A 12,165-nucleotide genomic window follows, 5' to 3' on the forward strand; every position below is an offset into this window, starting at 1 on the left:
TCGTGCCAGTTGCCTGAAAAATTTCCCGCCAGGAGTAAACCAGTCGAATTAGTCATTTAACTGGGCTTTCCTGCTTTGCCATGAAGACATGGCCAAGGAGCAGCCCAAGGCCCTATTGTTCACGCCCTTGCTTTGAAGGTTGGAGAGCTATCCTTAGGTGAGCAAGTCTTATCACAATTACTGGGGGACCTGTCAAAAATACAGATGTCTGGATTACATGCCAAAGCTCCAGAATCGGAATGTTAGAGCTTCCTGTGCCATCCCCCCGACTCCCCCCGCCCCCCGACCCAATGACACACTAATTCTGACACAAACCGAAGTTTGAGAGCCACTGCCCAAGACCATTCTTCTGGCGGGTGGGGGGATGGCATTCTTGATAAGCGCAGTAGAGGTGTTCTTGCCTCAGCAGAGGAGGAGCTAGTCCTCAAGGGTGTGGTGTGAGGACAGTATGGGAGACTCTTCCATGAGCTTCTTGTTAAGTTCAGAGAAGGGAAATACTAGCCCTGTATTTTTCAGAGTGGCATGAATATTGTAGATGGAGAAATGAAAACCTCAAGAGCTGAAGTGAACTTTTTTTAAGATGCTGGGGACCCTTCAGTCAGCTTTGAACTTGTAGCATATCTGTTTCCAGATGCTTAATCCTGTGATCTGGAGAAGCCAGATAACTTCAGGTTTTACCTCATCTTCACATGAAAAAAGCACAGCATCCCAAGCATCTCTCAACCATGAAGCCTCCATTAGTTTGCTAAGGACAGTGTGACGTATCAGTCAAGCGATCCATACTTATCACGTGCTTCTACGTTCCCAGCTCTGTGCTTAGTTGGGTAGCACAGAATACATAACCCTTCATCCCTGTCGTCAGGATTGTTTGTAGTCTAGTTGGGTGGGAAGAGATCAGGTGGGTGGGAGAGACAGGCCCAACATGAGTGAGACAGGGAGCTCAGAGAGGCAGAGAGCAAGCACTGAAGGCAGGGATACCTGGGAGGGCTTCTTGGAAGAGGCAGGACTTCAGCTAGTAAGATTAGCCTGGCCAGGGGCTGGAGGCAAGCATTCCAGCTGGGAGGAAGGACCTGCCTGCTTCACAGATGTTGTCTCTGATCTTGTGGCAGGCTTCGGACAGCTGGCTTACCACCCAACAGCTCCCCTGCTCTCCTAGATGCCTGAGGTTGGTCTCGGCCACCCTGCTGCCCAGTGTCTTAGAGCAGAGGTTTGGGTGGGTATTTGCAGCCTCAGAGACATTGCAGGAGTGAGTGAGGTGTGTATGTGTGTCACATGCTGTGTACGTGCGTCTCTGTCCACCCAGGCAGAGGGTTGTGTCACAAAGTGACAAAATACTGCTCTTTGGGGGAAGGAGAGAGAAACCACCAGGGGCTATAGGCATTTATGTCTGTGTGCCAGACATTCTGTCTCGTTTAGTTCTCTTACAGCCTTGAAGGAGAGGTTCTGGTACCCATTTGTGGGAAGTAGAATTTAGGCTCAGGGACGCCCCAGGGTTGTGTAGCCAGAAAGTGGTGGAGCTGGACTCATAGCTGCCTCATTCCACATCTCTGTTCTTTTAGCTCTAGCTCAGTCCCTCAGCTCCCTAAGGGGCTATCGGCACAGGAGGACTTGGGCACTACTGGGACTATCTTGGCTCCTATGCTGAGGAGTGAAAGACTAAATGCTGGGTTCCAGGGAAGTTTCATTTTGTTGGGATGGACAGGAGAAAAGCCCTCATGGCTGCAGCCAGGAGATGGCTACACCAGCCCAGGAGCCGGGTGATGACTGAGTGAGGGATTGCAGACATCCTCTCAGTTTTTTCCTAAAGTTGGAAGGAGATAGACCTGCGTTCTAAGCCATCAGCCTATACACTTAACCAACTCTGAAGACTGTGCCCACCCACGCAGCATACGCTTTCCTCTTCTAATTTAAACACCTACCATAGGTGAGTGTTATATGAGTTGTTGAAAGCAATTCACCAGAGACACACTGGGCACCTGCTATGTGCTGGGCTCTGCACCAGATGCTGGGGTAAGTCAGGTTTGCAGAGTTGCCGGGTTATATGGCTCCAGAGGGCGCCATTCACTTTGAAAATTACATGAAGGGTGCCCCTGGAGCTGTTCAGTGCAGTCTGGGTGGCTGTGGGCAGTGGCCTGGCAGTTGTGGCGCCTGCCCTCATGGAGTTCATGGTCTAGTATGGAAGACAAATAGTAAATATTGAATTGAGTTGAAATTGACATTATTGGTAGTATTATTATTCTTACCTTTGCTGGAAGAGGACAGAGTGAGGGAGGAAGGGGACCGGACTCTCTCTCACCCATCCTCTACAGCCCTTCCTATTTCAAATATGAGAAGCATGGTCTTAGCCTGGGGGCTCTAACAGAATACCAGAGCCTGGGTGGCTTCAACAGTGGACATTTATTTCTTATGGCTCTAGAGTCTGGAAATCTGAGATCAGGATGCCAGCAGGGATGTGTTCTTATGAATACCTCCTTCACTGCTTGCGGATGGCTGCCTTCTCATTGTGTTCTCACAGGGCAGGGAGAGACGGGGAGAGAGGGGAGAGGAGGGAGAGGAGAGCAAGCAGGAGCGTGAATGCCCTCCTGTCTCTGATAAGGGCACCGATCCCATCGCGAGGGCTCTATCCTCCTGACCCAGTGCCCTCCCGAAGGTCCCGTCTTCAAATGCCTTCACGTTGCGGGGTAGAGCTGCAACATAAGAATGTCATGGTCACGTGGGGGAAACAACTGGGTCCATAACAAACACTAAACTTGGCTTTCTTTCAAAGCACAGTTTTAGGAACAGTGTAACTGTGAGGAAAATGAAAAGCTTCCCCCACTTTACCAAATATTGCCCCCTGCTTGCTAATTATTTATAAAACATCACATCAATGGGGAATGGCTTTCCATACCACAGCAAGAGCTAAACATGTTTAAATGTGAACAGGAGGGAGTTAGCATATCGATGTAGATGAGTTTTAATGTGTGTTTATGGGCAGTTGTGGAAGTGTGGGCAGCTGAGTGACACAGCAAGAAATCCAGGTGCCCACAGAAAAGAGGGGCGATGGAGAGGGAGGGCCCGACGACCCTGCCCCAGGCCTGGGGTTCTCCTATCTCAGCTTGTCTCGGTTTATGTGCACAGACAACAGTGATAGGCCAAGGTCCTGGTTTTATAGCCAAAGGGGACTGGTGGCTGTGCGGTGGGAATGGAGAGAAGGGAAAACTCCCTGAGAAATGAGGGTCCAGTGCCAGATGGGGTGAGGGAAAGGGAAGGGTCAAGGGCAGTTTGCTGGGGAGATTAAAGAGCAGTGTTCTCTCAGGTCCCCTCACCCCGAACTCCAGAAGAATGGAGTTTCTGGGGAGGGCACAGGCTTCCAGCAGGAGACAAGGAATTTACTTGTCTCAGTTTATGTGCACAGACAGCAGTGATAGGCCAAGGTCCTGGTTTTATAGCCAAAGGGGACTGGTGGCTGTGCGGTGGGAATGGAGAGAGGGGAAAACTCCCTGAGAAATGAGAGTCCAGTGCCAGACGGGGTGATGTATGGCAGGACACCTGCCTTGGGGCAAGAACCCAGGAGCCGGGAGACCCCAGGCACCTGGGTGGAGGGTGGGACCTGGGAGCCAACTGGGGATAGTGGATGTGGAACCTAAGAACAAGTGAGATCTTGAGAGAGGGAGGCAGAAATGTAAGGAAGAAGAAGAGCAGAGGGTCTGGGGGGTGGTGGTGGAGAGGCTTTGACATATCACATGTGGCACCTCATTGCCAATCATTTTGGAGAAGTCTCATCTTTTTTCCACTTGGAATCCTCTTTGGCTCCTTGGACTCCATTTCTCCACGGAAGATGCTCAAGGAGGGTCCCCGGAAAGCCCTCAGAGCTCAGATGCTCTTCACTCCACATGGGATGGCTAAGGGATCTCACCCCTCACCATGCCCCCAGAGCGGGCAGCTGGTGCTGCTGCAACAGCAGGCTGGGGGGCCTCCCGCTGGCGGAGAGCCCAGCCATTTGTCATTCTTGTCTTCCCCACTTCTGATTGCAGCCTTGGGTAGCCTGCAGTCAGTTGTTGATGAGAACATCATTCTACTCTGCCTTGTGCCAGCTTCCCCCTGCCCAAGACATCGGTCATCCCGTGGTGATGCAGCCCCCTGGTTTGGGGCAGACAGGTGAGGGCTGAGGCTGGGCGGTGCCTGACCCTGCCTGCGGCACGCTGGTCGCATGCCACCAGATGAGTCATTCGCTGCCAGCTTTCTCTGGTCCCCCTGCCCCTTGCAACTTGAATGCACATGTCACTGCTTGGATCTTAGCATGGAAGGATTTTGTTTTTAAAAAGATCCCATATTGCAAAGGACATTTGCCCTGTCTCCTGTTTAAATTGCTTTCAATGGGTTAGGGAGACCTGGCTATCAATTTTTCTTCTGGAGAGCAAAGCAAGGCCTGTGAGGATCTTGGCTAATTAAAATCTTCACAGATTTTGAGAAGTGCTGTTTGAATTTATCAAAGAGGCTGAAGTCTCTTTTCTCCTCCTGTGTCCTGAAAAAGACTTCAAACTTGTTTCCGAATCTCTGCCAACGCCTGGTCTGTTTAAGAGTGACATCCCTGGAGATGATGGCGGAGAGGGTGTTGGTGTCACATTTTTGCAGCTCCAACCTTTGATGCCGTTGTTCCAGTCCAGGGAAAGTCTTCTCTGTTTACGTAAGAGAGGCACCATTCACACAAAGATTACATTTGGAAATACACATTCTGCCCCCCAGCATGCCTGTTACTAATAACATTGCATGTTATGAAAGTGGAAAGTATTTAAGATGAAATTAATTTTCGCTCAGCGTGCCACTTTGTTTGACATTCGTTCCATTCGGAGTGGGGCATGGACTTGGCCAAACTCACTTTTCAATTTTCAGCAAGTTCACTTTCTTGTTCCTCTGTGAGATTGGAGCTGTTGGAAGCGAGTTGTGAGCATCTCAGGAAAAGTCGAATTTGAGGTCCTACGGTCGATTTCTTTTGTATTGGCTTCCAGAAAATGACTGTTTTTAGGAGGCGTGTTTTGAAAATGGAAGTCTTCTCTCTAGCCGATGAGTTGTACTGTACCATTTTCTTCCCTTGTTCTTTTTTTAATGGGTTCTCTTTCGGCAGAATTTCTGGAGTTGGAAGAGTTAACGTGTTTTGGCAGTCTGTCAACAGATCGTGGGAAACCAGGTTACTGTTTCTCACATCAGACACCTCTCTGTCAGTGCGTCTTTGTCAGTTCTCATCAATGTGGCTTGGCTGGTTGCTGTTTTGTGGAGGGAAGCTGGAGCTGGCGCATCCAGGACAGGCTCTATGTCATCCTGCCTGGGCTGAACCCGCCAGGAAAGTTCTGTTAGCAGTGAGCTACATGGCCTTGGCAGGAGGCATTTAAACCGGTAGGACACAGATGTGAACACTTTGTAGGAAATGGTTCTTTACTTTTGATCAATCTCATGATTCTCGTTACCAACTTTGATTATATCAGCTTTTGTGCTGTTCCATTTTATAGCATTTTAATGGGCCTTCATCCCCTCCCCAATTCATTTCCAGCTGTGTGACCATTATAATATGATTACAGTTTTAGGTTTTGCGACTGCTAGGGCACTTTCTGAGCACATTATACCTTCCTTGTGAGAGTGAAGATGTTCAGAGGGGAGAAAGGAGCAAAGGGCTTTTTTCAGGAGGCATGTGAACAGTAACTTCCACAAGGTGCCTCAGACAGAAGCTTCATGGCTGCCGCCTTCCAGAATGAGAAATCTGCTTTAAATTCTTTGGTAGCTTCTCACCCATTGCCTTTTTTTTGAGTGTAGAAGAATCCATTAAAAACTTTGCTTTCTTTATTCCTCTAAATATTTGGTTAAGTAATAATACTATTTTTAACTTAGATACCTCTGCAACCCCAAAGGTTTTGGCTTCTTCAAATCTGTAGAGAATCAAAACAAAGGGACATTTATAATGTCACTTTAAAATGAGCTACTCGATTCTCCCTTTGGCTCTGCAATCCCTGTACCCCTCCCGTTGCTGCCTTTCCTCTGCCTCCCCACTAAGAAGCTCAAGTCTACCTGGCAGAGGTTATCTTATTACATTTGTATTTCCTTGAGCCATTTGTTAACCTCTAACGCCTATCTTTCATTTGTTAGGTATTTGATCTCACTATATTTTTGCTTTACATTTGATCAGTTTTATCAGTGGTAGCTTTTTAGTCTTTGAAAAGGATACTATCTTAAAATTAATAGCATCACCATAAGTCCAAGGATACCAAGATTCAGGAACATAAAATTTACTGTGCTTAATCATATTGCCATTCCAGCAAATCAGAAAGGTCTTTCTCTTTGTCATTTAAACCCCAGGAATCAAATTATTTTGAGTTCCAAATCCAACCATTATTATTTTAAATGCTTATTTTATTTGTTTTCCACTAGGAAGTTATTTTTCTTTAAGTGTATGGTTTTGAAAGATGGGTGCATGCCCCCCCACCTTTGCCTCCTTCCCTCTATGTAATAGCTCTGCTATTTTAAAAATTGAAGTATTGTTATATATAATCTTTTATTGTTTTCAAATATACAACACAACAGTGGCTGAACAGTTATTTACCCACATGATTAAATCCTCGTTCCTGCTAGTACAGTTACTATCTGTCAACGTAGGGAGGTGTTAATAGAATCATTGGCTGTGTTCGCCATGCTGTACTACCATCCCTGTGACCAACTTCTATTATGATTGAGAATTTTTGTGCCCCTTTATCCCCCTCACCCAGCCCCGTGGTAACCACCAGTCACTTCTCATTGTCAAGTACCAAACTTAACGGCAAAATCTTCCCTGGGAGCAGGGTGGGTGCCATCAGTGTCCCTCTGGGTGTGCTTCAATTTTTCCCTGGCCTTATTCCTCCTCTCTCTGTCTCCCCACAGGCTCGGGGACCAGTTCTACAAGGAAGCCATTGAACACTGCCGGAGTTACAATTCACGGCTGTGCGCAGAGCGCAGCGTGCGGCTCCCCTTCCTGGACTCGCAGACCGGGGTAGCCCAGAACAATTGCTACATCTGGATGGAGAAGAGGCACCGAGGCCCAGGTGAGCTGTGCCACCCCTGGTAGTGTGCGTGTTCCAGCTCCCAGTCCTGAGGTTGGAGGCCCAGGGATTGGAATCCCCGCAGTGCATGTGCAGCTGCTGCAAGCCCTACCAGGGCCCAGGATACTTTCAAGGAACTCAAACTACTTTCACAGATCTTAGCAGGGGTTCGGAGGATGGTGTGGGGCCTTGAAGCCACATTGGTGGGGGAGGGGTGGAATGAAAGAACTCAGGGTGTTTGACCCAGACTGAGGACGTGACAGCCATCTTCATCTTTTACCCTTGTGTGTTGGGCTAACTTAGTGCTTATAAGCTGGGAACCCACAGTCAGACCTCGGTTTCAGGCTTAGCTTTCCCTCAGGTTCCTCATCTGTAAAATGGGGATAATAATAGTAACTATGGCAGGATTTTGTCAGGGTTAGATGAAAATGTTCATAAAGAGCTGCTAAAATGAGTTTCGCACATAGTAAATAAGTATCTGCTCCAGAATTGCTGCTATTATTGTTGATGCCATTATTATTAACGTTACTATGACTCTAGTTTTATAGGTTCTAGAGAACAAAGACAGATGGGTAGAGATTAAGCAGGCAACTCTAGGGATGTAGTTTTCCAGCTCTATATGGGTATGTTTAAAAAACTTTTTATTATGAAGAATTTTAAGCCCATACAAAAGTGGAGAGAAGAGTAAAATGAATCTTCATAGTATTTATCACACAGCCTCAACAATGATCAACTCATGGCCAATTTTGCTTCATTTTACTCACCTCCCATTTTTCTCCTTGACCTCAGGTTATTTTGAAGCAAATCCAAGATAGCTGTTGGATTTCATTTCATCCTTTTTATTATCATTATTATGTCATCTGTAAAATTTTCAGTATGTATCTCTAAATGGTGAGAACATAAATAAACCCATAATAGCTATCAAAACTTAAAGGTAACAATAAGACTTTACTAGCATCAAGTATTTGTTCAATGCTTATTTCTCTCTGTAGTTGAAATCAGGATCCAAATAAGATACCTATATTGGCAATTGGCTAATGTGTCTTTTAAGTCTCTTTAAGTCTGTAGGTCTCCATCTCCCCTTCCCTTCTCCTCCCTTCCTCTCCCATTCTCTCCCCCTTGCATGTTGTTTGTGGAAGAAACCAGGTTGTTTACACCATAGGGTTTCCCAGAGTCTGGGTGTTCTGATTGCATCCCCATGGTGTTATTCCTGTGAATTGGTAGTTAGGGCTAGAGACCTGAGCAGATTCAGGTTCAATTTTTTTTTTTTGGCAAGAACAATTCCTAAGTGGTGGTGTGTGCTTTATCAGGAGGCTCATGTGGTCTGGCTATCTCTCTTTTGCTTGGGATAGTAGCCCTTGATGATAATTACCTAGACCCTTTATCCTATTAAGGGTTGCAAAAAGGTGACATTCACTTCGAGGCTTTCATTATTTCTTTTTATTAGTTCTACAGCTTGTATAGAGAAACATCTCATTAAAAGTTTGGTGATTGTTAAGGCATAGTTCACACATGAAAGCAGGATATGTGATTTTCCCCCTTTATTTACCAGTTTTCATAATAATGAATTGGTTCCCTAGTATTCTCCATAGGTGACCAATAAAGTAATTTATTATTTTTGAGTACCATCATGATTTCACAGATTTAAGCATATTGGGTACCTTTTGATCTATTGCAGCTATATTCTTACTGATGCTTCAATTGTCCCCTCTTTGGCCAGAAGGGTTTTTGGTCAGTGCTGGTGTTTTGAAACAACCCTGGTAGTTTCTGATAGTTTTCCTCCTATCCTAATATTAGGGCAGATGGTTTAGGCTCATCTTGGATGCTTCCTGCTCCATATATGGAATCCACTATTTCTCTAAGAAACTACTTCCTTTTTGTAGGAAATGCTATTTTAGAGACCACAATCTGGTGGTTCTCATTGCCCCTGTACTGGTCATTGTTTCTAGGACTTTTCATGGAGTGAAATTAAAAAATAATTTTTTTTAAGAGAAATTTGAAGTTATATTTGAAGAAATTTGAAGTTACATTATGAAGTTCTGCTATTTCCCATTCAATTCAGTTTTACACCATTTTTACTTAACCATCTTAGTTTTCTATCTGCTTCCTTCCACACACAAAACAATCACTCTTAATGATGCTTACATAATTACTTACTTGCTTTATCCCACAATATGCACACAACAGTATTAGAATAAGATGAGATTATAACAAGATTACTGAAAATGTTTTTTTCCCTTTTTTTGCAATTCTTTTTGTCCTTAGAGTATCTCCCATTAAAGATGTAGAGTCAAATTACTGTGTTTTAAGGTCATTTGATATAGTTTGTCTGTGTGGTTGTGTTACTAGCTCAATATGTAGTTATACTTATTTGTTTCATTTTGCTTTCACTTATTAGGTATTTATTTTTTTTGAATTTCATATAATTTCTTTGTCTTTTTAAAATTAATTTTCATTTTTATATAATTATAGACCTACAGGAAATCGCAAACATAGCAGAAAGATGCCCTATACTCTTTACCCAATTTCTCCCAATGGAAACATCTTATGTAACTATAGTACAATATCAAAACCAGAAAACTGACATTGCTAAAATGTATGATTAATTCTGTCATTTTATCACATGTATAGATTTGTGGAGCCACTACCACAAAGAAGTTACAAAACTATTTCGTCACTACGAAAATCTCCCTTACACCTCCCTTTATAATCACTCTCTCCTCTTCCTCTCACCATTTAAATCTTTTTACCCATCTCCAGTTATAATAAAGTATCTTAAACATTTCCTCTATCTACATTTAAAACCACATCAGATAGTATTATTATTTTACTTAAATTATCAAACAATTTAGAAAAGTTAGGAGAAGTATCTGTTTTGTTTACTCATATTTTTAGTCTTTCATTATCTTCCTGCTGTCCCAAGATATCTTCTTTTATGATTCCTTTCTGATTAAGTTCTTTCTTTAGCCATTCTTTTAAAGTAGGTCTGCTTACAACAACTTTTCTTTCTTGGGAGAATGTCTTGACATTTTCCTTCATTCTTGAAGGATATTTTGCTGGATGTAAAATTTTAGGTTGATAGGCCTTTTATTTTAGCACTTAAAAAAGCGTTTTGCATTTTTGGGCCTCCCTGGTTAATGATGAGGAATCTGCTCTCATTTAAGTAATTTTCTCTTATAAGAGAGGTGTCCTTCCTCACTGCTGTCAAGATTTTTTTTGTTTATTTTTCAGAAATTTGATTTTGATATATCTTGGTGCTTATTTCTTTTTTGGAATTCACTTAGCTTCTGGTTTCTGTAGGTTTATGTCTTTTGCTGAACTTAGGGAACTTTCAGCCATTATTTGAATACATTTTCATCCCCACTTTTTTTCCCTTCTCTGACACAAATGTTAGACCTTTTAACAGTTCCAAAAGTCTCCCAGGCTCTGTTCATTATTATTATTTTTTTAGTCTCTTTCTCTTTGTTGCTCAGACTTGGTGTATTTTACTGTTCTCTTCTCAAGTCTGCTACTTTTTTTTTTTCTATCCCCTGCATTTACTGTTGAGGTTTTTTTTTTTTTTTTCCTTTGTTTATTGTTATTTGGTGTTTTTCAGTTCCACATTTACCATTTGGTTCTCTATATCTTACATTTTTTTTTTTCTGAGACTGTATTTTTCACTTGTTTCAAATGTTCTTAATTGTTGAAACATGTTTATGATGGTTATTTTTTCAGATTATTCTGAGATTTGTGTTATTTTGGTGTTGGTATGTGTTTTTTCTCATTCAAATTGAGATTTTTTGGTTCTTTGCATGAGTGATTTTGATTGAATCTTAGCCATTTTGGCCATAATGTTATGAGATTCTACATGTTCTTTGGTAAGGCATTCAAATATTTTGTCCATCTTATAATTGGGTTAAGAGGTTGAGTTTTATTTGACATATAGCATTATGTAAACTTAAAGTATACATGTTAATTTTATACATTTATATATTGTATATGATTGCCATCATAGTGATAATTAGCACCTCTGTCACATTACATAATCTTTTTTTAGTTGTTGGAATAGTTAAGTTTTGATTTCTTGTACCCATGGATTATTCAGAAGCGTGTTGTTTAGTTTCCAAACATTTGGGGGATTTTGCAAGGAGATGTCTATTGCTTATTTCTAATATAATCCATATGGTCAGAGAATACTTTGTATGACTTAAATCCTTTTAAATTTACTGAGATTTGCTTTATGGCCCAGAATTTGGTGTCTCTTAGATAAATGTTCTCTTTGGTCTGGAAAAGAATGGGTATTTCCTGTAGTTGGTTGGAATATTCTATAAATATCAATTAAATCAAGTTGGTTGGTAGTGTTGCTGAAATCTTCTACGTCCTTACCTTTTCTGTTGATTGGTTCTATGAGTTATCAAGTGAGAGTGTTCTGACTTGAAATTTCTGACTATAATTGTGAATTTATTTCTCCTTACAAATCTATTATTCATATATTTTGAAGTTCTGTTATTGTGTATAAATATTTAGGATTGGTATGTCCTCTTGATAAATCAATCCTTTATCATTGTGTAATGACTTTCTTTATCTACTAATATTCATTACTTTGAAATCTTCTCTCTCTGATATTAGTATAGCTACCCCAACTTTTTTTTGATTAGTGTTAACATGTTATATCTTTCCCATTCTTTTACTTTTAAACTATTTGAACCTTTTTGTTAAAAGTAGACTTTTTTCTTTTTTGTAGGCAGCATATAGTTGTGTCTTGCTTTTTAAATATAATCTGACAATCTGTGTTTTTAAAATTGGGGTATTTAGATCATTTGGGCTTAATATTGTTATAGGTATGCTTACATCCATTATTTTGCTATTTTTTTCCCTGTTCATCTGTTACCTTTTTCCTCACTTTCTTCCTATTTTGGAATTAATTAAATTCTTCGTGATTCCATTTTATTTCCTTTTTTGACTTATTAATTATAACTGCTTAATGTTTATAGTTTACATCTTTAACTTATTACTGTTTACCTTCAGGTAATATACTATTTCATGAATAGTACAAGAGCTCTAAAATAGTATTCCAGTAACAGAAATAGTGCCCCCTCCACATTAAAGATATCCATATCTTAATCCCTGCAATTTGTGA

At 41.9% G+C, this 12,165-nt stretch overlaps 1 protein-coding gene across 4 annotated transcripts in view; it reads left to right on the forward strand.

Moving 5' to 3' along the window:
* DPF3 (double PHD fingers 3) overlaps positions 1 to 12,165 on the forward strand; it is a 240,695-nt gene that overhangs the window by 91,140 nt on the left and 137,390 nt on the right. For all 4 annotated transcript variants that reach the window (XR_005030464.2, XM_036913301.2, XM_036913300.2 and 1 more), the window contains exon 2: positions 6,889 to 7,049. Coding sequence is in view for 3 of the 4 variants with exons in the window: in XM_036913301.2 (XP_036769196.1) it covers positions 6,889 to 7,049 (161 nt within the window). In the remaining variant the exon portion in view is untranslated. The remainder of the gene's footprint in view (positions 1 to 6,888; positions 7,050 to 12,165) is intronic.

This window comes from Manis pentadactyla, chromosome 11 (genome assembly GCF_030020395.1).
Source record: "Manis pentadactyla isolate mManPen7 chromosome 11, mManPen7.hap1, whole genome shotgun sequence".
Taxonomy (NCBI): domain Eukaryota; kingdom Metazoa; phylum Chordata; class Mammalia; order Pholidota; family Manidae; genus Manis; species Manis pentadactyla.